This window comes from Delphinus delphis, chromosome 2 (genome assembly GCF_949987515.2).
Source record: "Delphinus delphis chromosome 2, mDelDel1.2, whole genome shotgun sequence".
NCBI lineage: Eukaryota > Metazoa > Chordata > Mammalia > Artiodactyla > Delphinidae > Delphinus > Delphinus delphis.
The window spans coordinates 49,813,385-49,836,815 of NC_082684.1; the positions used below are offsets into that span (position 1 = coordinate 49,813,385).

The following is a 23,431-nucleotide window of genomic DNA, read 5'->3' on the forward strand; positions in this document are numbered from 1 at the left end:
CGCCAGCCCCCCACCTCCACCCCCTGGCATATCGGGTGCGCAGAGGTCGCGACAGGTGCTCTCCCACCGCCCTACGCGCCCTGCCCGACCCAGAGTCAAAGGGAGGGGCCAGGGTTTCCCTCCGCCTCTCAGGAGGGCGGGCTGCAACCCCGGGCGGCGCCGCACCGAGGGGCGGGCGTCAGACTTTTCGCCGACTCAAAAGCGGCGAGAGGCGCGGGGCGACTCCGCCCCTGTCCTGCCGCCGGGCGTCCGGAGCCGCACGTCCTGCTCGCCGCCGCCATGGCCAAGCCCCTGACCGACCAGGAGAAGCGGCGGCAGATCAGCATCCGCGGCATCGTGGGCGTGGAGAACGTGGCCGAGCTGAAGAAGGGCTTCAACCGGCATCTGCACTTCACGCTGGTCAAGGACCGCAATGTGGCCACCCCCCGCGACTACTTCTTCGCGCTGGCGCACACGGTGCGCGACCACCTGGTGGGGCGCTGGATCCGCACGCAGCAGCACTACTACGAGACGTGCCCCAAGGTACGCGCCCGGGCGCCGGGGGGAGGGGAGAGGGGGAGGGGGGCTCCTCGCCGCCCCTCGCCGGGTCGTGCCCTTCCGGGACGGCGCGAGTCCAGCATCCGGGCGCCGGGGCGGTGTCCGCGGCGGGGGTGGGTGGAGACCCCGGAGTGACCTCTCCTCACCCCGTTCTTGCCCCACGCGAAGTCCGGCGTAGAGCGTCTGGGCGGCGGGTGGGCAGCCCAAGGGGCAGATGCGGCCCTCCGCCAACACCCCGTTCACATCTCGTGGGCCTCACTGCGCTTCCTGCCCCTGGGCACCAACTGGAGCCGACGCCCAGGCCTCCCTCGCCTGTCCACTTGCTTCACAAACTTTTTTGGAGCATTCCTCTCAGCGTTTACTCTGAGATGTCGGGCGGCTCCTCTCTGTATGCCAGACACAGTTCTCGGCCCCAGGCAGTCGACCCAGAACAAAACGGATGAGAACCCTGCCTCGGGGAAGCTGAATGTTTAGGGAGGGAGACAAATGCAAAGGTCGTCAAACGGTAATAAGAATTAAGGGGGGGTAGGTGGGGAAGAGTGGGAAGAAGGTGCTTCAGAGCCCATAGAACTTTTGGAGGACTAGATGGGGGTTTCGCGGGAGACCCGGGCTTGTCGTAGGTACTGCCCGAGTGTGGTGAAGAGGGAGGGGTAGAGGTCCCACCCCATGGTCAGAGCTCTGAGCGACCCCCGGCCCCTCGCCCAACACGCAGTTCCTAGGAGTGGGTTGTGGAGCTTCTGGACTTCCTTGATTCCTGCGGACTGGAGACCGAGGGCCAGGCCACCCGGGAACTGCTGAGGAGTGCTGTTCACAGACCACCCCTACCCAGTGCGCGGGGGCTGGAGTGGACGCTGCTGGGCGCACGGAGGAACACTATTTCCACCTGGCCAACCTGGGAAGGCGGGGTGGGGAGGACTGAGTAGGACTTGGCGGCCAGAGGGATTGTGTTGTGTAGAGTGCGGGTGAGAGAGCAGCTCTGGCCGCAGCCGTGAGGATGGTTGTGAGTGTTGAGAGAGGAAACTGGAAACGCTGGCTTGGAGGCATATTGGAAAGGGTGAATGATGGGAATATCCTGGAGGTAGTGGGAAATACACATAAACATTTATTAGGATTTTTTAAAATATGTAAAGCATGAAAAAGAATAGCCCATATTCCAAGTGCTCAAAGAACCCCTAAGCAAAACAGTCCTCAGAGTGAGAAATTGCAGCTGTAACAGAGCTTTCAAATGGAAAGTAACTTCCCCGCCCCTGAGGCTTAGGCCTCTACCCAGAGGTAGCAACTGCTAAACTATATCCTTAGAAAACACTTTATGTATACATGTATTTACCGTAATTTTTATTTGCATAGCGGGGACTGCACCTTACATTAAAAATTATGATTTAAGTTTTTAAGCTGGAGAGTGAGGTGATGAGCCATATTTTAGAACCTGCCCCCCTCCCCTCCCCACACACTTCCAAAGCATTTAGTGCCATAGAACATAGTTGCCTTGTACGTTTCTCCTCCAGTGACTTATCTGGTACTTTATGGTTTTCTTGTTCTCTTGTTAGTTTCTGCACTGGGCAAGCATTTCTTACTTACGCAGGTATAAGCCAGGTATTCTGATAGTGATACAAGTGAACAAGATCCAGTCCACACATGTTCATAAAGTGTCTACTCTGTGACAGTCATTCATATAACAGAAGGTCCCTGCCCTCAGCATAGAGTGGAGTCAGTAGGTGTGTCCAATCTTCTCTCCCACCTCCCCTACTTTCTAGTAACTGCAGATGAATCCCAAATCTGGATCTCTAGTCTCAATTCCTTTTCTGGCTCCATTCCTACATTTGTAAGTGCTCGGTAAACATACCTAGATCTCGCCTTATTCCCTTAAACTCAGCATGTTAAAAACTCAAATCCGTCATCCCTCCGGATCCTGCCCTCTCTTCTGTGTTTCTAATGTTAATAGCATTGTCATCCTGACAGTCACCCAGACACAAAACTTTAGTTTCGCCTTTGATTTCCTCCTGTATTCCCCGTTCAACAAGTTGCCAAATTCTGTTGATTTCTGCAGTTTGCCTTGAAAATACCCACTCTCCTCCGTTCTCACTTTTCTGCCTAACTGAGGCCCTGGCCTCTGGTCTTCGATGAAGTAGATTTCTAAGTGTTTACCTTGCTTCCCAGAAATGGTTAAACTGGCTGCATGCAACTGAATATGGCTAGCAGACTTATTTTATTTGGTCGGTTAGACATCCTTAAGCAGTTTTATTTTCCGTACCTTCGGGCAGGACACTCCAGTTCTTGACCCAGTACTCCTCGTTGTTTTTTGTGACTGCCTTTACACACTTATTTTCTGTCTGGCTCCTGAAGGCATTTGAGTTTGCAATCCCATCTCATTCTATGCGTTATAGTCTGATTAAACCTCTTAAAGACATCCATCTTGCCCTCTGCTCAGATCTATATCACTGGCAGTGTTGCTTTCCACAGTCCTTAAGCACCGAAGGCCCTCCTCAGCCCAGGTGAGCCTGTCCCTCCCATTACCTTGCTCTCCCACCAGGCCAATTTGCCGTCCCCATCCATGCCCTGTTCTCCCCACTTCCGGGCCTCTGCCCACACTGCACCCTTCACCCGGAATGCCCTTCCCACCACGTGGGACTCTGCTCAACTCTTGCCTGCCCTGCAAGTCTCAGTTGTGTTGCCGCCTATTCCATACACCTAGGAACAAATTTAAAGTATTTCAAAAATATTGCTTATTGTTATGTCTTCTTTATTTTAGCTACACAAGCCTTTTGAAAATTTCTAATTTTTGTAAAATATACATAAGATATTAGTAATAGTAGTGCATGCATGTGATCTATAAGCTATACTGGAGATGCTCAGATATTTTACTACCAGAATATGTTTAAATGTTTAGGGACCGCTAACTAAGACGACGAGGGAGATCAATTTTTTAAGGTCTTTTATACCCGCAAATATAAGGTGCTATCCCCCCCAAAAAAATTTATTTGTGGGAAAATAGGAAATCACCTTAAATTCATGTCCTTGGAAAATCTGTCATGGAACAAGATGCTCTCTATCAACTACTTTATTTTAAGCAGCAACATTTTTTTAGGAAGACCTTGAAATGTCTTAAAAACTCTTAAGTCCATGCTAATTTAGAATCCTTAAAAGGGAGACAAACTTAACACAGATGTTGTCATTATTCCTGGGGCTATGACCTCACAATTGCAAGTGTTGGATATATATACTGTATTTATAACCAAGCTTTTTATAGATCACTAAAAAGTAAAAAGCAATAGGTAGTGGTTATATTATAGAGATCATGAAAATGCACACAGGGAAGAATGAAAAAAACTGCCCTGATGTTATGTAAATGTATATTTGTGGCTTGAGATGCTCTTTTTTGTGATGCATTGGTACAAGGGCACCGTGGGGGGGTGGTGAGTGACACCTTGCACCTCTTTGGCCTGAGTCTGCCCCAGGAAAGATACCTTTTCCCAGCTCACAGAAAGGTATCTAATAAACTAATGAGGGCCCTAATGACAGCATTATAGATATTCAAACAACTTGGATAAAAATAATGATGATGTGCTCTGGAAACTAGTGTTTGATAACATGTTGACTATCCATGGGAAGACTTAGAATTCAATTGTTTCATAAAATGAAAGTAGGGAAAAGTAAGATTTCTGAATTGACATTTTCATATAATATTTTAAGTATATATGTGTAACTAATGACTTAAATATCATAATAGGCATTTCTTATTTCTTTATTTATTTATTTTTATTTATTTTTTAATTTTTTTTGCGGTACGCAGGCCTCTCACTGTTGTGGCCTCTCCCGTTGCGGAGCACAGGCTCCGGACGCGCAGGCTCAGCGGCCATGGCTCACGGGCCCAGCCGCTCCGCGGCACGTGGGCTCTTCCCAGACCGGGGCACGAACCTGCGTCCCCTGCATCGGCAGGCGGACTCTCAACCACTGTGCCACCAGGGAAGCCCCTTTTTTTATTTTTATTATAGGCATTTCTTATATTGAACTATATTCTTTTTTTTTTTTTTAGTACTTCCTGGTTGACCAAATCCTTTTCTTTGGGGTTCTTCCTATTGAGAAATGGGGAAGTCCCTAAAATTTGAGGTGACTTTATATTGATACTGATGCATTTACAGATTTTTATTGTTTTGTTTTGTGTTTGGTGAAAAAGAAAAGAGGAACTGATACAGAGAGTAAGATATTTTATAAGAGGGTGATGAAGTTACTGACCCTTTTTGTTTTTTTTGACTAGTAAACTGTGCTTGTATTTTAAAGGGTTTTAGGTAAGTCTGAGCTTTGCACCTTTTGCTTTCAACTCTGATTACTATTGATATTTGCTTGGCTTTTACTATGTCAAAGGCAAACAGTTTCTAACCTGATAGAGAAATGTCCTATTTCACCAAGAACAGACACCAATAAACCTGAGGCAGTCTTTTGTTATACAGAAGGAACTATTGCCAGTTCATAGACTTTCTAGGATAATTTTAATTCTAAAATATTTAATTATAATATTACTTGCAGTAACAGTTAAGGAGGAATACTTTGTAGCCATTGGGTGTATCTTGAAGGAGTTAATCTCTGTGTTTCTTGGATGACTTGAGATGCTCACAGCCAACCCCACCTGACCCTCATCCTATAAACATTTTACAGATGAATGATGAGCTATGTCAGTCTGACTTCCATTTACCCCAAACATATGTTTTTTCATGAGGCTCATGAACAGGAAGAAAAAACCCACAAAATTTTGAATCTAATGAGTTGGATGAGTTTGCTTTTTTTCCCCTCCCTGGGGGTAAAAGATATATATTTTTTAAGTATTACCACCAAAACCAGGATATGAAATGGTTTTTCCAAAGCCAGTAAGTTATCAGAAGTGCTTTTCTTTAGCCCTTCATGCATCTATAGGAGGCTCATTTGAACCTGAGTTAAAGTAGTCCTGCCTGTTTGTTTCTTATGGGTGACCTTGTGTTTTTATGTTGACAAGTAAGGTTGGCCTCATAGCCGTTAACATGACCTCTCTCTTTGTTTCAGAGGGTCTATTACCTCTCTTTGGAATTCTACATGGGCCGAACATTACAGAACACCATGATCAACCTTGGCCTGCAGAATGCCTGTGACGAGGCCATTTACCAGGTACATTGTCTCCATATTTCTCTCATTCTCTCCCTTTAAATTTCAAGTTCAACTCAGGAACCTTGGGGATATAGCCGCCCCACCCCCCCCCAAAAAATGGTGAAAAATTGCTTCTACAGACATGGCTATTACAAACTATTAGAAATCTAAACTATAGTACTCCTGATCTCTGGGTGAAGAGGAACAAAGCTAGAGAACTAGTTTTACCTCATGAGAATTTTGTTCTGCAATCAGTTTTTGACGGCATTATGCAACAAATTACATTTTAGCAATTAGCATCTGAACAAGCCTTGAAGAAGTACTTGAGTCCCTGCTGTCGGAATCACAAGCTTTACTTTGGGCTCCCATATACTTTTTTAAAGGGATCAAAGTTTGACTGTTATTTGTATATCAAGGCAATACGTGAAAGTAATAAACTTTTAAAATTCTGTTGTCATACTTTCTCTGTTGCTTAATGAGATGTAAAATACACTTCCTCTTTAAATGAGGAGCCTGAGGTCTTGAACCTAATGTGCTAATTTGTTTGAATGAACGTATTTAACTGTTTCTCCTTTGACCTTCAAGCATCTTCATACCAAAAATAGTCCTTAACCTTTCTGATGTGGTTAATAGGAGGAACGAGTATTTGCAGAGGTGCACTCTAAGTAAGAGACTGTTCAAGTCGCTTTTGGCCTGGCATAGGGTTGTTGTCCTCCCCTGTGGCCAGCTGCTTGTCACTAGGGCTGGTTTCCTTTGTGTGGGTTTAGTAGAGCATTTCGTGCGAAAGAACCATTGCAGCTCCTCTCTGCTTCCCTTTTCTTTGCTTCCCCTGATATCAGCTGAAAAAAATACACCTCCTTTGCACCATAATCTAACCAGGTGGAATGAAGTGACCCATGTCTCCTTGCTCAAGGTTTATAGCCTACTCTAGACTCACACGTTTAGAGTGTTAAAAATCCTGAGCACTAGCATTAGCAGTTGATGTCACAAGGACCCCAGTACTCTAGTCACCACGGAGCAAGTTTGAAAGCCCTTTGAACAATGAACAGAAGCAAATACATTTTTGAACTCTTAGAAGATTTAGTTATCAGGACTTGTGTCAGAAAGCAACTTTTGAATAAGGATAGGGATCCAAGCAGGTAACCCCATGGCAACTGGGGCATCCACTTCAAGCATAGTTACATCTTGTGCGTATGTTTTCAAATGTGTAAATTATGTTTCCATGTAAAATTCATGGATTGCATCACTTTCAGATTAAGAATGCAGTCACTTCCCAATGGACCATTATTAGCCAGGCATGGGCTAGATTATTATCTAGTCAGCAGAGGACAGGTCGTTTAGTTTATCTGGCCATCAATTTCCTCATTGTAAGATGAACCGTCCAAAGTGACCTCTACAGCTGCAGAATTTTGATATGAGTCCACACTGCTGCTAGTGACCTCTGGCTGTGCGGGTCCCAACACTTTGTGGCAGGGAGCTGACTGGCAACCAATTCCATCCATCCCCAAGGTCACAGATGCTCCTTGGCCTCCCACAGTCTCTCTCTCTTTTTTTTTAATTGACTATAGTTAATTTACAATGTTGTGTTAGTTTCAAGTGTACAGCAAAGTGACTCAGCTATATATTCTTTTTTAGCTTCTTCTCCATTATAGGTTATTACAAGATGTTGAGTATAGTTCCCTACGCTATGCAGTAGGTCCTTGTTTTTGTTTTTTTTAATAAATTTATTTATTTTATTTATTTATTTTTGGCTGCATTGGGTCTTCATTGCTGTGCACGGGCTTTCTCTAGCTGCGGCAAGCGGGGGCTACTCTTCGTTGCGGTGCACAGGCTTCTCATTGTGGTGGCTTCTCTTGTTGCAGAGCACGGGCTCTAGGCGCGCAGGCTTCAGTAGTTGTGGCACGCGGGCTCAGCGGGCTCAGTAGTTGTGGCTCATGGGCTTAGTTGCTGTGTGGCATGTGGGATCTTCCCAGACCAGGGATCAAACCCATGTCCCCTGCATTGGCAGGCAGATTCTTAACCACTGCACCACCAGGGAAGCCCAGTAGGTCCTTGTTGTTTACCTATTTTATATACAGTAGTGGGTGTATGTTAATCCCACCTCCTAATTTATCTCCCCCTCCCACTATCCCCCCACAGTCTGTTATCTACCCCAGAGAGAAGTAGAGGATTTTAGGCCCATCCAGCAGGACCACGGGGCTGAGGTTTCCCTGACTGCTGTCTGGCCCCTGGTGTCATGGGCAGTGACTCACTAACTGGTTTTGGGTTAACAACCTTTGACCTTACTGAGTAAATATGTTGTGGCCATGAAAAGATGAACTGTAGTCCATGCCGGAAAATCTGACCTCATACCTTTTGGTCATTTTCAAAATTTAGTCCATTTAGTATCAACTTGGTACTGGACTATTTCTGAGGTTTTACCCTGGCAACAAAAAATAATTTTAAGAAATAGTAATAGCCAACATTTATCGAGAAATACCTACCCAGGAATCATTCTGAATGCTTTGTTTGTATAATCTCATTTAATTCACAGCCCTAAATGAAGTAGATACTATTATCCTCATTTTTAAACGAGAAGTGAAAGGCATAGTGAGATTTACTACCTTGCTCAGGTTCATATAGCTAAGAAGTAACAGGGTCGGTAATGGACATTTAGAGCCCATACTCTTCTCCAAGCTGCTGCCGTGCCATCTCGGACAGTTTGCATCTTCAGTCACCAGCATCCGCAGCGGGTATCTGATGCCAGTTCAAGCAGTGAGGGACCTGGCAGGATTGAGTTCACAGATGAACCTGAAGACCCAACCCAGAGCTTTAGGAAATGACTGTTCTCTCTGAAGTGGCCTGTTTGTATATCTAACGTTTGTATCCACGTCCTATGTTGTTTTTCTTTCATCAACAGCTTGGATTGGATATGGAGGAGTTAGAAGAAATTGAAGAAGATGCTGGGCTTGGCAATGGTGGTCTTGGGAGGCTTGCTGGTAAGTGTGCTATTGTCTGGCCCTTGACGCCATCTCAGATGCCATGCACAGCCATGCTTAAAGAACCAGAAGACTGTCTAGAAGTGCACAGTGTGAGCCGGTTGTAGCTGTGTTTGTTTCTGAGTCTGCACGGTGGTTTGACCGGTTCTAGACAAACAGTAGAGAAACGATCTTTAACAAAAGAGACATTGCTTAAAAAGTTCGGAGACATTGCTTCAAACCCCAAAGCTAACCAGATCCTTCCTGTTCACTTAAGGGTTTCCAAGGTGGCCCCTTCACTTCACTGTTACTTGTTCACAGCTGCTCAATTCACATACTCGTGTGGTAGCACCTAAGTTGTTTACCCATTGTGTTATCGTCCTGTGCACTTAACAGTTTGCTTTTTGACTAACTAGTAGGCAGTGACACGCTTGTTATACTATTGGTATGGTTTAATTAATGAGTATTTTTGTTTTGTACGGATGAATTTTGAGTTCTTTGCTTTATCCAGGAAATGATTTCTCCACAAATATAGAGGAAAACATTAAAAATATAATACCAATGCCATTAAATTAAAAATATGCATCCTTACCACCAAGCAATTCTACTTCCTGATATCTACCCTAAAGAAACACTCCAACATGTACATAAGGAGGCATGTGAAAAAAATTGCTACAGTATTGTCTGTAAAAGCAAAATTTTAGAAATAACCTAATGTCCATTGATAGAATAGGTAAATAAGTAGAGGAACACCATGTTACAGAATAATATGTGTCAACTTAAAAGTGAACTGTTTGTACTTCCCTGCATAGACCTCCAAGAGGTGGGGGGCTGGGGGCAGAGGAAACAAGTTGCATTAAAAGCCACACAGTGTGATACCATTTATGTTTTTTAAAAATTAATATTTTATGTGAGAATATATGTAAATCCATAGAAAAAGTCTGAAATTTGAAATACTGAACTGCTCCTTGTGACTTTCTGTAGAGAGGAGCGCAGAATTGGGGGTGGCAGTCAAAAGGGATGCTAGCCCTGTGGGTAACATTTTATAGTGTTTATTTATTTTTACTTGTTGACAGTTTCCTTTATTTATTTATTTATGGCTGTGTTGGGTCTTCGTTTCTGTGCGAGGGCTTTCTCTAGTTGTGGCAAGCGGGGGCCACTCTTCATCGCGGTGCGCTGGCCTCTCACTATCGCGGCCTCTCTTGTGGAGCACAGGCTCCAGACGCGCAGGCTCAGTAATTGTGGCTCACGGGCCCAGTTGCTCCGCGGCATGTGGGATCTTCCCGGACCAGGGCTCGAACCCGTGTCCCCTGCATTGGCAGGCAGATTCTCAACCACTGCACCACCAGGGAAGCCCTGTCAGTAACGTTTTAATTGTTTTTACAAAGAGGATGTTACTATATTATTTACTTGTGAAATTTAAATTTAATAATAGAATGTACGACCACACATGTATGTATCAGATCGTACTCTATGAAAAATAAATACCTACGTCTTCTCTTTTAGAAATGATTCCACAATCTCTTAATTTTACACACAGTTTCAAATGACTAGAACTCCATTTGCATGTGTTTCATATTGTTTATTCCTTACTACATGAGTGACCCTGTGTTTTAACGTTGCAGTTAGTCATAGAAAACGCTGCCTTTGGCATACTTAGCCACCTTGAGAAGTTAATCATCGGGTAATTAGTAGGCTTTCCATGGAGCTATAGGAAGATCAGCAGAGCCAACGGCATGCTCATGTAAGACTGACAAGGTAGGCTGCCTTCCTTTTATGTAAAGTCCCAGGCCTATTTTTTGGCAGCGTTAACCCCACTCTGGGCCTGACAGGGAAGGGGTGAATGAGGCTGAGTAATTCTCATTAGATGACCTCATCTCTTACCAGACTGAAAAAACTGGGACCCCCATTCTGGTGAGGCTCTAAGGATAATTTGATCAGGACCCAGGAAAAGACAAATCGCCACAGCTCCGAGAGAGCAGGAACTGGGACAGAGCCAGGCCACATGAGCACAGGGACTGGAAGACCACTGTGATGTTACAGTAACTTGAAGGTCTTGGCCATTGGCCTTTGTGGATCTGTTTTAGGACCCCACCGTGAACCTAGCTCAGTCTCTTCCTGTTTGATCTGCAATTTTCAATGTTCTTTTCAGTTTTAGATCCTACTATATTTTCTCATTCTCTGTATATTTCTCAGTTCAGATTCCTGAGAGGGGCACCATGCTTAGCGTAACCCCTAAAATTCCTCCTGACCACAAGATAGATCCTACCCAACCTGTTGATCGACTGCTCTAGATCAGGTGCTCTGTCATTAAAGCCGTTGGTGACAAGAAACAGAAAACCTAGCAAAAGCTAGTTCCGCCAGCAAGGACGTGTATTATCACAGAACGAGAACTTCAGAGGTTGGCCATTTTAAGATTAATTTATTCAGCAGACAATTCTGTCAGGACTCTGGGTCTCTATGGTTCTTTTGACTTTACCTTCATGGAAGAAAGATGGCAGCAGTAAGGAAAATCTTTCACTGTACCCAGCAGGCTTTCTAGCACCTCTCATTGGATTGAATGTCATTGAATGCTCATGCCAAAACCCAAACTGGTGAAGGACATAAAATTACTATGATTAGCTTAGAAGTTTAGTCAAGATTCAGTTGGTCCAGCCTCCCTGAAGCATAAGGCCACCTGATAATGTGAACCACACTGGAATTCCATTAGCCAGAAAGAGAGTCTGCCCCAGATGTCCAGCTAGTCAGTCAATTTACATGTAAATTATACACGTCTTTTCAAGCAGGGGGACATGGAGACCGCTTCCCCTAGAAAGGGCAGTGTGAGGAACAGACATAATAAAGGAATTTCTAGCATAGACATAATAAAGGACATTTCTAACGTAGACATCTGGCATTTCTCAGATGAAATGCCAACACAGTGGTTATTTCTGGATGGTGAGGTAATAAATGTTTGTTTTCTTCTTTCTACATGTTGTATTTTCTACCTTTTCTATAGTTTATTCTATAATTAGAGTGTTATTTTAAAAACTTAATACCCGCTGTGCTGCAGTCTCCGCTTTAGGATACAAATATGGTTTCTCATAGAGAAATGTTTTGTGGCTGCCATGTTTTTTAGAGAAAGACAGAATTTTGAGTAACCTTGGTGACGCTGCCTGTGGCCTGTGCTCTGTTTAATTTAGCCTGCTTCTTGGATTCCATGGCAACTCTGGGGCTTGCAGCCTACGGCTATGGCATCCGATATGAATATGGAATCTTCAATCAGAAGATTCGAGATGGATGGCAGGTACGTGAGACATATTTTTTCATTTTGTCATTAAAGTCCTTTGTCTTCATGGTGTTCTGGATGGTTTATAACTTATGGACATTTTACGTAGAGCTTTACTACTTTCTGTGGCATTTGGTTGACATCAGTGAATACTGTCAGTCTTCCCACTTTGAGGTGTAAGCTCCCTAAGAGCAGAGAGCCTGCCGGTATCGCCAATATCATTCACCACCAGGTCCGTAGCATCTTGTACGGTGCCAGACTCACAGGGGTGCTCTGAAGATAGTTATCACTGATTGCCTGCATGTGGACTACCTATAATGTGCAGTGTCCTATCTCTGCAGCATATAAAATGGAGGAGCACATCTTTTAGCTCATGATTTCCCCAATAACTTTTTTCTTTTTTTAAAAATTTATTTATTTATTTATTTATGGCTGCGTTGGGTCTTTTTTATTATTATTATTATTTATTTATTTATTTATTTTCGGCTGCATTGGGTTTTCTTTGCTGCGCGCGGGCTTTCTCTAGTTGCAGCAAGCCGGGGGCCGCTCTTCTTTGGGGTGCGTGGGCTTCTCATTGCAGTGGCTTTTCTTGTTGCAGAGCACGGGCTCTAGGCGCGCAGAGGCTTCAGTAGTTGTGGCTCGTGGGCTCTAGAGCGCAGGCTTAGTAGTTGTGGCACACAGGCTTAGTTGCTCTGTGGTATGTGGGATCTTCCCCGACAAAGGCTCGAACCCGTATCCCCTGCATTGGCAGACGTCTTCTTAACCACTGCGCCACCAGGGAAGTCCCCCAATAACTCCTGATAGTAGGAAGCATGTCACCATTTTTGTAGGTGAGAAAACTGAAGGTCTTAAGAGGGGAAGTCACCTCCGATCACACAGCTGGCAAATAAGGCTGTATATCCCCAGATTTCCAGGTCCACATTCAGTATTCTTTTCTACACTCAGAGTCTTGCCCTCCTTAACATGCCTATCTTACAAGATATGTAAGCTCAGTGTTCTAATTTTTTTTATAAGACGAAAGCAGGCAGTCCTGTTAACTATTATATTAAAAAACTCTGGCACATATGTAATATGTATAATTATAGTGCTCTGTAGAAAACTGCACAAATAGTAATGAATGCATACAAATGACTCTCATTTTATTTTTATATAACCAAACTAGATTCTTAAGTATCTTTTTATCTTTGGTAACTCTTTGAACTACAGTCAGCCCTGGCATGGACAGTTTTCCCCGATGCTAAGTGTGATTGAGGTTTTTTCTCTCCGTATCTTTGTCTCATACACACACATCATTGGCAAAAGGATACTGGATATTCAAGAAGCCTGAGCTCTCTGAGCCTTCCCAAGAGTCAGTCCAAGGTCAGCGTGATCAGGCCTTGGGTTGAGGGACCTAGGCTGGAGCTGATCCCAGGGGAGAGGAAGGATGAGAAGCTGAGTGTCACCGCCATCCACTTTCCCCTCCCTCAGTGTTTGGACACTCCGGGCCAAAGAAGGAGGGCACTGAAAGATTTGATATAAGAGAATGCACCAAGGGAAGTCCCAGGAGGAGAATACTGGGAACATATTGAAAGACAAACTTCCAAATTTTGTTAAGAACCAGTGTATCTTTAGCTACTCCTAAATCAAGTAGGAGGCAGCATTGGGTAGGAAAAAAATTGGGCCCTAATATGAGATCTAATTTCTAATTTGAGGCCTAAGTGCAACTCATTACCCTTATGAAGTTTGTTGTCTTGATTAGGTTACCTAGCTTCCCTGACCCTCACTTTTCTTGTCTGCAAAATGGAGATGCCAGCTTCACAGAACTATGAAAATATGTAAAATGTCTGTTGCACAAATAGGCACTCAATGAAATGTTAATTTGGCCTAATAAAAGGAGGATAATTTTTTTAATTGTGGTATTATATAATAAAATATTAATGTAACCATTAATATCATGTTTTTAATTAATTATAATGAAATGGGAAATTGTTTATGACAGCTGAAAAAAGGAGGTATAGGATCATTTGGATAGTATGACCTATCCAAAAGAAACCAAAAAGATAAAGTGCTAGAAAAAAAAAATAACGTCAAAGCTTCAACAGTAATTAATTATCTCTGGGAGATAAGATTATGGGTGACTTTGACTATCTTCTGCTTGTTCTCCTACATGACGCATATTTCATAAGAAATGTGTATTTTAAAATCATAAAAAGATATAAAAACGGGGCTTCCCTGGTGGCGCAGTGGCTGAGAGTCCGCCTGCCGATGCAGGGGACACGGGTTCGTGTCCCGGTCCGGGAAGATCCCACATGCCGCGGAGTGGCTGGGCCCGTGAGCCATGGCCGCTGAGCCTGCGTGTCCGGAGCCTGTGCTCCACAACGGGAGAGGCCACAACAGTGAGAGGCTCGCGTACCACAAAAAAATAGAAAAAAAAAAAGACATAAAAACAAAATAATTGGTTCCCTTCCACAGTGAAGTAATATAGGGTTACATGGTGAGAAGCCTAGCTTGGCAGGCATTTCCAGTTGGACCAAGATTTTAACACAACCTGACCAAGCGATACATGGTATCCTTTCTCAGTCTTTGTATCCTGTATGGTACTCATTATACCCCAGGATGTTTAAGGATTTTATTTCTTACTTTTCTGTGAAAGATTTTTTTTTAACTCAGCAGATCAGTCTCAAAAAATTGTCTTTCAAGTGCATTTTCCCCCAAAGTCTTATGAAAGGTCACTCTTTATTAATCCCACCTATGACCTTTGCTACTTTTAAATTGGCCTTATTTCAGGAAACCATCCCTTCTCTCCTGTGAGACCCAAGAAGTATATATGCTAGTGTTTTTAAAGGGAAAAGAGAGACCAAGTGGCTTTTGCTAGTCTCCAAAGCTAGCTTTACTACATCATCACTTCTTTCATTACAACTGAAATTGAGTCAGAAGGACACCTAATTTTATCTAGCGTAGCCATTGTTCACTGGGATGGGATTTTAAAAAGCAAACATAAAAAAGAAACTGTTTCCGTGAAAAACAAAAAATATCTTCCAGGAAAGCAGAATGCCTTTTGGTCACTGCTCTACTCACATCAGCTACATGGTTGCTCTTACAATGGAGAAGGCTAATGAAAATTGCACAAACTAGGAAGATTTTTAAAGGTTGATAGACTTTCAGTTTTTGAAGGCTCTCTTCAAGGAAGATTTGCAGTAATAAAGTGTGTGTTGTGAACTCCACCCCACCCCCCAAGGAAAACAATTTTATTGCTCAAATGCTTGACTTACCTCGAACTCTAATGGGGATCATTGAGACCTTCTCAGCATAGTCCTCTGAAAATGTCTGGCCACTGGGAGGAAGAGGGGGAAAGGCAGTTGCGACAGCCTCAAGTTAAACAGTCACACGCTAAAGTTCTGAGTGGAAAGACGCTGATAGTAGAAATCTCAGGGTTGAATCAAGCAGTCTGCTGGAACATTCTTTCTCTTAGAACCCTGCTATACCTAGCCATGCACAGTTCACATTACCCAGCAAGCCTCCCTCTCCTGGCCATTGTTGAATTCCTGGTGTTCCCCAGAAACATTTACCAATGACTGGTACCATCAGAAAGCAAAGTTTGTTGACAACTCCTGTTGGTTGCTCACTGGTTCTTCATGTCCCGTGTATCCTACAGTTGAGGGGAAAAGCGTTTCTTCGAATTCAGTCACTCACAGAGGCCCTGAGCTGACCTCTGCTTCCATGCTGGCTGGAATAGATCCCACCGAGTAATCTCTCTAGGAAGACCCCAGATCCAGCTGCCATGCATCCCCCCACACACACACCACCACTGCCACCACCACCCAGGCGGGCACGCTGCTCCCCACGCCACAGTCTCCTGCTTGCTTTGTCTCAGCTCCTTTTCATCTGGGATGTTCAGATCCACACAGCCCACTTGTATATAAATGGAAGCTCTCCTCCCGTCTGGCCCCTGCCCTTCATATGGCTCAGCAAGTTAGTGCACTCAGGGATCACTGGTTACGTGGAAATCTAAATTTACAGACCAGTTTGTTGATTTGTTGGAAGAAAGCAAGATAGAAAGGAGGTTTATCACCATCCTGCAGCCTCTGTGGATTGAGCTGGGGTGGCTGGAGGCAGTTCTCTGTTTCTCCTCTGATCTGCTCAGACCAGCTTGCTTTTATGAAATATCTATTTTTCAATTTACCTTAAAAACAGGCTTTGCATAACTGAGGGAAGTGTTGGCTGATTTCTTGCCAAAATCAGGAAGAGACTCAATAAAGAGCAGCAAGCTAGGAGTCCTATTCTCCTACAGAACTTGTTAACCCAGTGGAACGAAAACCAGCCATTATTTGGCAGGAAAAATCAGACCAACATTGAGAGTGACTGGCTGACTAGTCCCTTGTTGCTTAACAGCGTGTCCTCAAAAGAGCAAATGCAGCTTCTGATTTGCAAAGGAGGCCAGGAGGGGCCGGCCAGTGGTGGGAAGCCCAGTGTTCAGCCTCTCTTGTACGGGCATTTCACAGTGCTTGAGGGGAGAAGAGTCTGCTTCTGCTGCATTTTGCAGCAGAAAATATCTTGTCAGCTCACCTGTGGACATGATTTTTGAGAGGAATGCTGTTTCTGCCTCCTCGTTCTCCTGGTTCATGTACAAACTTAAGGTGTATTTTACAACAGTCCTGAATGCTGAAGTGAGGCAGATAGGCCGTAAGGTTCTTTCCTGTTACAGGAAGCATTGTGTGTTCACATTGACCAGTAATTTGAAACCCAGAACACTGCTCTTGCCTAAGTGCAGCGTGAAGTGTTTTGTAAGTCAGGATGTTTGATCTTTGTGCATATCCTCATTTATTTTTCATAGAGTTTCTAGTTATTAACACGAGCTAGAGGACTCTAACTTAACCAATTTCTTATCAACTGATAAAATTCAGTCCTTTCCTTGTTAAATTTTAATTGTATTTTTGTTCTCTTTATGAATGGGATAGCCGAAGTCTCAATTCTGAATTACAGTTCCTGACTTTGTATCGCTGTGTAGCTCCCTGCTGCACTGTGTACCCGCCGGCTACATGTTAAGATGTAATTTTTTCTTTTTTTTTTTTTTTTTTTTGCTGTACACGAGCCTCTCACTGTTGTGGTCTCTCCCGTTGCGGAGCACAGGCTCCGGACGCGCAGGCTTAGTGGCCATGGCTCACGGGCCCAGCAGCTCCACAGCATGTGGAATCTTCCCGGGCCGGGGCACAAACCTGTATCCCACGCATTGGCAGGCGGACTCTCAACTACTGCGCCACCAGGGAAGCCCCAAGATGCAAATTTTTAAATGGAAAATTTAAGACCCCTCCCCAGACTGCCTGAGACTCTGCATTTTAACAAGGTGCATTGTACTGATTAGCTCACATCTAGGTCCAGCCTTCCCTAGGCTTCATCCTGCATCTGCTACACCCTCCTGCAGCTCTCTAATTCCAGACCTTCTATCCGAAGATGTTGTTTCTGTGTGTCCCCTTTTCATTCATCATGATGCTGGTAGCTCTTGTTAATGGGCAGCTTACTAGCATTCCCAATATGATCAATGTTTGAATAAATGGATGTGTGTTTGCTTGTCTGGTTGTTGACATTAATGTTTTGTCTAATATCTCAAAAGATAGCTGTGTTTGTTTGCCTCTGTCCACACTGTGCCTGGGGCAGACACTGAACTCATACATAGGTGATCATGAAGGATCCAGCATTGTGTCATAATTCATCATTAATATCTTTTTAAACTAAAGCTGAGTTTTCTAAGAGGGAAGGATGAGGAATCAGGTAGGTAAAATAACCATATTGGGGGTAATCTCATTGACAAGGGAGCTTTGTACTAAAAACCTTACCCCTCCCTTCTTGCCAGAACACGATTGCATTTTTTAATGTATATGGAATATTTTAAAGGTTTCACTCATAATACCTTTACTTTAAAAATGCAACCCCAGCCCCACCATGTGTCTTTTGTTCTTGTTTTGGCATTTTTATTTGTTTCTTTATAGAAAACAAAATGCATTTGATGTCCAGGATACCCTAAATACAAATTAGATTTTTAAATTTTTATGAGAAATATTTTGTTATAAATTGACATAAATACATGGGAAAATGTTGTAATTGTCAATAAAAGAAATTCCTTACATTTTAGTATATGTCATTTTCAAAACGAATTAGAAATAATAGTTCATGGGACTTCCCTGGTGGTGCAGTGGTTAAGACTCCACGCTCCCAATGCAGGGGGCTCGGGTTCCAGCCCTGGTCAGGGAACTAGATCCCACATGCGTGCTGCAACTAAGAGTTCGCATGCCGCAACTAAGGAGCTGGTGAGCTGCAACTAAGGAGCCCCCCCACCCACCCCGGCTGCAACAAAGGAGCACACATGCTGCAACTAAGACCTGGCATGACCAAATAAATAAATAAATAATAGTTCATTATCAGATCAAAATTCCATAAGGATTCAATTAAACAAAGACTTCAAAATGTGTTCTGTTGATGGGAATGTAAATTGGTGCAGCCACTATGGAAATAAGTATGGACGTTCCTTAAAAAACTAAAAATAGAACTACTATATGGTCCAGCAATTCCATTCCTGGGTATATATCTGGAAAAAATGAAAACGCTAATTCAAAAAGATACATGCACCCCAGTGTTCATAGAAGCACTGTTTACAATTGTCAAGGCATGGAAGCAACCCAAGTGCCCATCAACAGATGAATGGATAAAGAAGATGTGGTGTATATATATGCAATGGAATATTACTCAGCAATAAAAAATGAATTAAATACTGCCACTTGCAGCAACATGGATGGACCTAGATAATATTATGCTTAGTGAAATAAGTCACACAGAGAAAGACAAATACTATACGTTATCACTTATATGTAGAATCTAAAAAATAATACAAATGAATGCATATGCAGCACAGAAACAGACTCACAGATATAGAAAACAAATTTGTGGTTACCAAAGGGGAGAAGGAACAGGGGGAGGGACAAATTAGGGATATGGTATTAACAAACTACTATGTATAAAATAGATAAGCAACAAGGATATACTGTATAACACAGGAAAGTATACCTATTATCTTATAATAACCTATAATGGAATATAATCTGCAAAAATACTGAAACACTATGCTGTACACCTGAAACTAACACAATATTGTAAATCAACTATACTCCAAATTAAAAAATGAAAAAAAAAGTAATAGTGTTCTGTGCCTATACTGAAATAAGCCTTATTAAGGGAGCTTTCTATGAGTAGTTTTTCTCAACCGATTCTGTGCTTTCAGGGCACAAAGCTCTTGACAGAAACCATAATGTAGGACCCATCAGGTCCAGGTATCCAACAATAAACATCCCTGGGAAGCCTCTCTCTTTCCCTCAAGCTAGACAATTGGATTCACAGATGTTAAGACACAGGCTTTAGAACTCACAGACCTACCATCAAATCTTACCTGTATCATTTACTATCCGTGCAACTTTGAGCAAGTTACAATTTCCTTAACAAAGGGAGAAGCCATAGCTCCCTCCTATATTTGCTATGAGGATTAAATGCAATAATATGTATAAAACATTTAGAGCAATACTAGCCAGTATTGTTGTTGATTTAGGCTGTACGACAATAACAAAGATGAACTGAAATTGACAGAACCAACATCTTTCTTGCCAAAACAGTATTCTTGAGTTGATTCAGTCAAAAATATATATATATATTTTTATAAATTTATTTATTTGGCTGCGTTGGATCTTTGTTGCTGCACACGGGCTTCCTCTAGTTGTGGCGAGTAGGGGCTACTCTTCGTTGCGGTGCGCGGGCTTCTTATTGCGGTGGCTTCTCTGGTTGCAGAGCACGGGCTCTAGGCGCATGGGCTTCCGTGGTTGCCGCTCACGGGCTCTAGAGTGCAGGCTCAGTAGTTGTGGCACATGGGCTCAGTAGTTGTGGCTCGCGGGCTTAGTTGCTCCGAGGCACGTGGGATCTTCGTGGACCAGGGACCGAACCTGTGTCCCCTGAATCGGCAGGCGGATTCTTAACCACTGCACCACCAGGGAAGTCCCCCCAAATATTTTTAATTTGATATAATTGAAGGGCTAGGTCCACCGCTCCTGAAAAACAAATTCTAAGCCATGTCCTTTTTGCAGATAGAAGAGGCAGATGACTGGCTCAGGCACGGAAACCCCTGGGAGAAGGCCCGCCCCGAGTTCATGCTGCCTGTTCACTTCTACGGGAACGTAGAGCACACAGAGGCCGGAACCAAGTGGATCAACACGCAGGTATTCTGAGAGTCCTCGCGCTGAGCATTGTATAGAGGATGGCACAGCGTGTGACGTGTATGTGGTGTTGAGTATAGTGTGTTGTATATTGAATAATAAAGTATATTTTTATAAATAAATCTGTTACGTCTCTTGGTGAACCCACTCATTTTGGAGACCAGGGAGCTGAGGCCAAGAGAGAAGTGACTTCCCCAAGGTCAAGTGACTTACCAGGGTCATTTTGTCATCTGGTTTATAAGAAATTAATCAATTCTAAGCATTCTATAATGCTTAGCTCTCCAGTTTTATATAAAGCTGTTGAAACCAAGATTGAATAAAGTTAAATGTCATTCCTCACCCCACTGCCATATGTACATTGACTTGTAAATTCTAAGGGGTAAATATTTTTAAAGTGAAGTATTTATTCAAAGGATTACCAGAGTTCTTCTTCATTACAAAGTCAAGAAAAACAATGCAAAATACTGCAAAATGCACTCTGTTACTGTGTGCCAAATCACTTCTAGAGAAATAATGCTGGTGTCGGTCCAAGTGTACTTAATTCACGGCCGTGTATTTATCCTGCCACCACATTCGAGTGTTACCCTGCTACTGAACAATTTACTTTTCAGCTCCTCTAGGGGTGGTTTGTGCTTTGCTGTCTTCATACGTCCTGATAAATAACCCCTAAGAACTACTGGATCGCACTGTCCAACCACTGGAGGCTCCACTTGAGATATCTGTTTAGTAAATATAGTCTTAGGCCAGAAAAGATGTCTCACTGGCCACTTTAAAAGCTTAAAGAAAATGGTAAAGACCAAGGAAATGCTGTTCTTATATGGCAAAATCAGGAACAAAATTCAGTATCATAATGCTAAATGCAGTTGGTTTGCGGACTCTAGACCCATGTTATAGTGGACTTCTAAGCTGATGCTTTATTCTGCTAATCCATGCAAGGCTATTCACAGTTCACAAAAGAAAGACTGCTTTTGAAGTTTTTCCTATCTGAACGTGATTTTTTCAGCATATGAAATAATGGATTAGAAGCTAAAATCGGTCATTATATATAATAAGGAAGAAACTAATACTGTAATTTCAAGATGTTTCCCTCTATCCACCACTCCCCTTTTATTTTGGTTAAACAATAGACCACAACTGAGTTGCAGTTGATTACAAATATGACCATAAGAACTGCAACAAATCAATTGTTAATATGCCTAAAGAATTCTCACATGTTTTGGGTATTAATCTAGCAAGTATTTGGTGTCTAAAACTTCCAGTGGCTTCTGATCTGTTTAAACGTACGCAGGTTATACTCCCAATCCTGGAAGCATTCTGTTTACTTCGTAAGTCCCACTGATGACCTTATGATGACCTGATGATATATTTACAAAGCACCTCTAGACATTTTCATAATACATCCAGAAATTCAATTAGGGAGAGTGTGTTTTTCTGTGCCCACAAAGGCAAGTTTATGGGGCAGATGTAATAAAGGGTGAGCTGACCCAACCTGTGCAGAATTTTATGGATTGATGCCACTGCCTGATCAGCCCCAGATTTGTAGCTAGTGAGGTCAGACCTCATGTATGCCTGCTGTGAAGGCTTCCAGTAAACTGAGTTACTTGTTTCATTTCTTGTGTCAGTTCAGGTCCTCTGGGAAGCAGACAGAAGGGAGAATTAGAAGTACAAGTGATCTATTGCAGAAATGCCTGTGAAAGATAAAGGGAAAGGGGACGGGAGGAGGGGGGAAGTCGTTCAGACTGCAACGCAGGTGTGACACCTGTGAAGAGAGAGAGGAAAGAAGGATTCTCAGGAAGGAGCCTCACACTGCAGTGCATCTCTGAACAAGTGCCCAGGCTGATGGGACATTGCTCATGAGGGGAGTCCTGGCTCTCATGCTCCCACCACGATGGGAGCATCCCAAAGAAAGCACAGCCTCGTGTGAGCTCTGAGGTGGCAACTTCTCCCTGAAGTTCTCTAAAGGGACCTCCAAGCCATGTGCTTCCCCAGCTGCCTCAATTATGCTTTGAGGGTCAGAAGGACAAGTCATGTTTGGACCCAGACTCAGAGTCCCACTCTGTAAGTGACTTCTCCTGACTGACCACAACTTGCTCTTAGAACTCCAGAGATCTTTATTTCCTAGTAAAAGATATTCACATAAATGTGATTTATTACTCTGTGGTTATGATGTTCATGAAAGCATGACTGAATGTATGTGGCTGATTGATATAGGCTAGAGTGTTTCATTCCTTCATAATTCAGCAGACCAAATTAAAGAGATCTGTGGTTAGGTTTCAACACTACCACTGACTATGACCTTGGGTAAGTCACTTCTCTCGCAGCTTCATTCCCCTCATATCCAAAACACCTTAAGTTGCACTAGATGATCTCTAGCATCCTCCAATTCAATCCATCTGTCATTCCCCTTCCTTAGAGCTTGATTCTGATGAGGCAGGGAATAGAAAATTGTCTTCTCCCACATAAATTTTAAATTCATGTGAAACATGGTTCATCTTCCCGTTCTTCTCTATTTCCATGACTGTCACAAATATTGAGCTAAATTTTCCAAAGCTCACCTCTTAGACACATCTCAGCTAATTATCAGCTTATTTGTTAGATCACTAAAATAACTCTTCTTCGTGCAACTTTGAAAAATCCAGCATAGCATTTTAAACATCATATGTAATATTTATCTTCATAAATTTCCTATTCTGCTAATTTTCACCATATTTGAAATCAGATCATTGAATAGCCTACATGAAACTTGTCTTGATTACTGTTTTTTAATGGGTACAGATTCACATTTACCACTTTGCATATCATATTTTGCTATCTTTAGAGCAATGGCTTGATCTTGAAACATGAAAGATCTGTGTCCAGATCAGGGCAAGGGACACAAAGGGAAGTCAGTGTGGAAATGATGTGGAGGACCATCTGGGACCATCTGTCTGGGTCATTCCAGCCATCCATATTGTTCCAAGTGGGAGGAGGACCGACATGGCCCCTAATACCACCTCCAGCCTTGGGACCCTTAGCTTGGTTTAGGGATCATACAGTTTGAGTTGGTGATGGAGCCAGGAACCAAATTCCAGCTGCTGTCTCCCACCTCTGTTCAACCTCCTCCATCCACATGGGTAACAGTAAGTAGCTGCTTTGGTTTCACCCCGCAGGTGGTCCTTGCTCTTCCATATGACACCCCGGTGCCTGGATATCTGAACAACACGGTCAACACCATGCGCCTCTGGTCCGCTCGCGCACCCAATGACTTTAACCTCAGAGACTGTGAGTACAGCGTGGGCTCCCTTTCCTCATGTGTACCTTTAATCTTTCTGTCCAATAATTAG

The 23,431-nt window shown here is 43.3% G+C and overlaps 1 protein-coding gene across 4 annotated transcripts in view; it reads left to right on the top strand.

Moving 5' to 3' along the window:
- Positions 1-213: 213 nt before the first annotated feature.
- Positions 214-23,431, top strand: part of PYGL (glycogen phosphorylase L) — a 63,572-nt gene continuing 40,354 nt past the window's right edge. For 3 of the 4 annotated variants that reach the window (XR_009518347.1, XR_009518346.1, XM_060004573.1), the window contains exons 1-6: positions 214-522; positions 5,572-5,673; positions 8,552-8,630; positions 11,792-11,895; positions 19,980-20,111; positions 23,258-23,369. Coding sequence is in view for 2 of the 4 variants with exons in the window: in XM_060004573.1 (XP_059860556.1) it covers positions 280-522; positions 5,572-5,673; positions 8,552-8,630; positions 11,792-11,895; positions 19,980-20,111; positions 23,258-23,369 (772 nt within the window). In the remaining 2 variants the exon portion in view is untranslated. The remainder of the gene's footprint in view (positions 523-5,571; positions 5,674-8,551; positions 8,631-11,791; positions 11,896-19,979; positions 20,112-23,257; positions 23,370-23,431) is intronic. The other variant, XM_060004574.1, reaches the window with a different exon arrangement.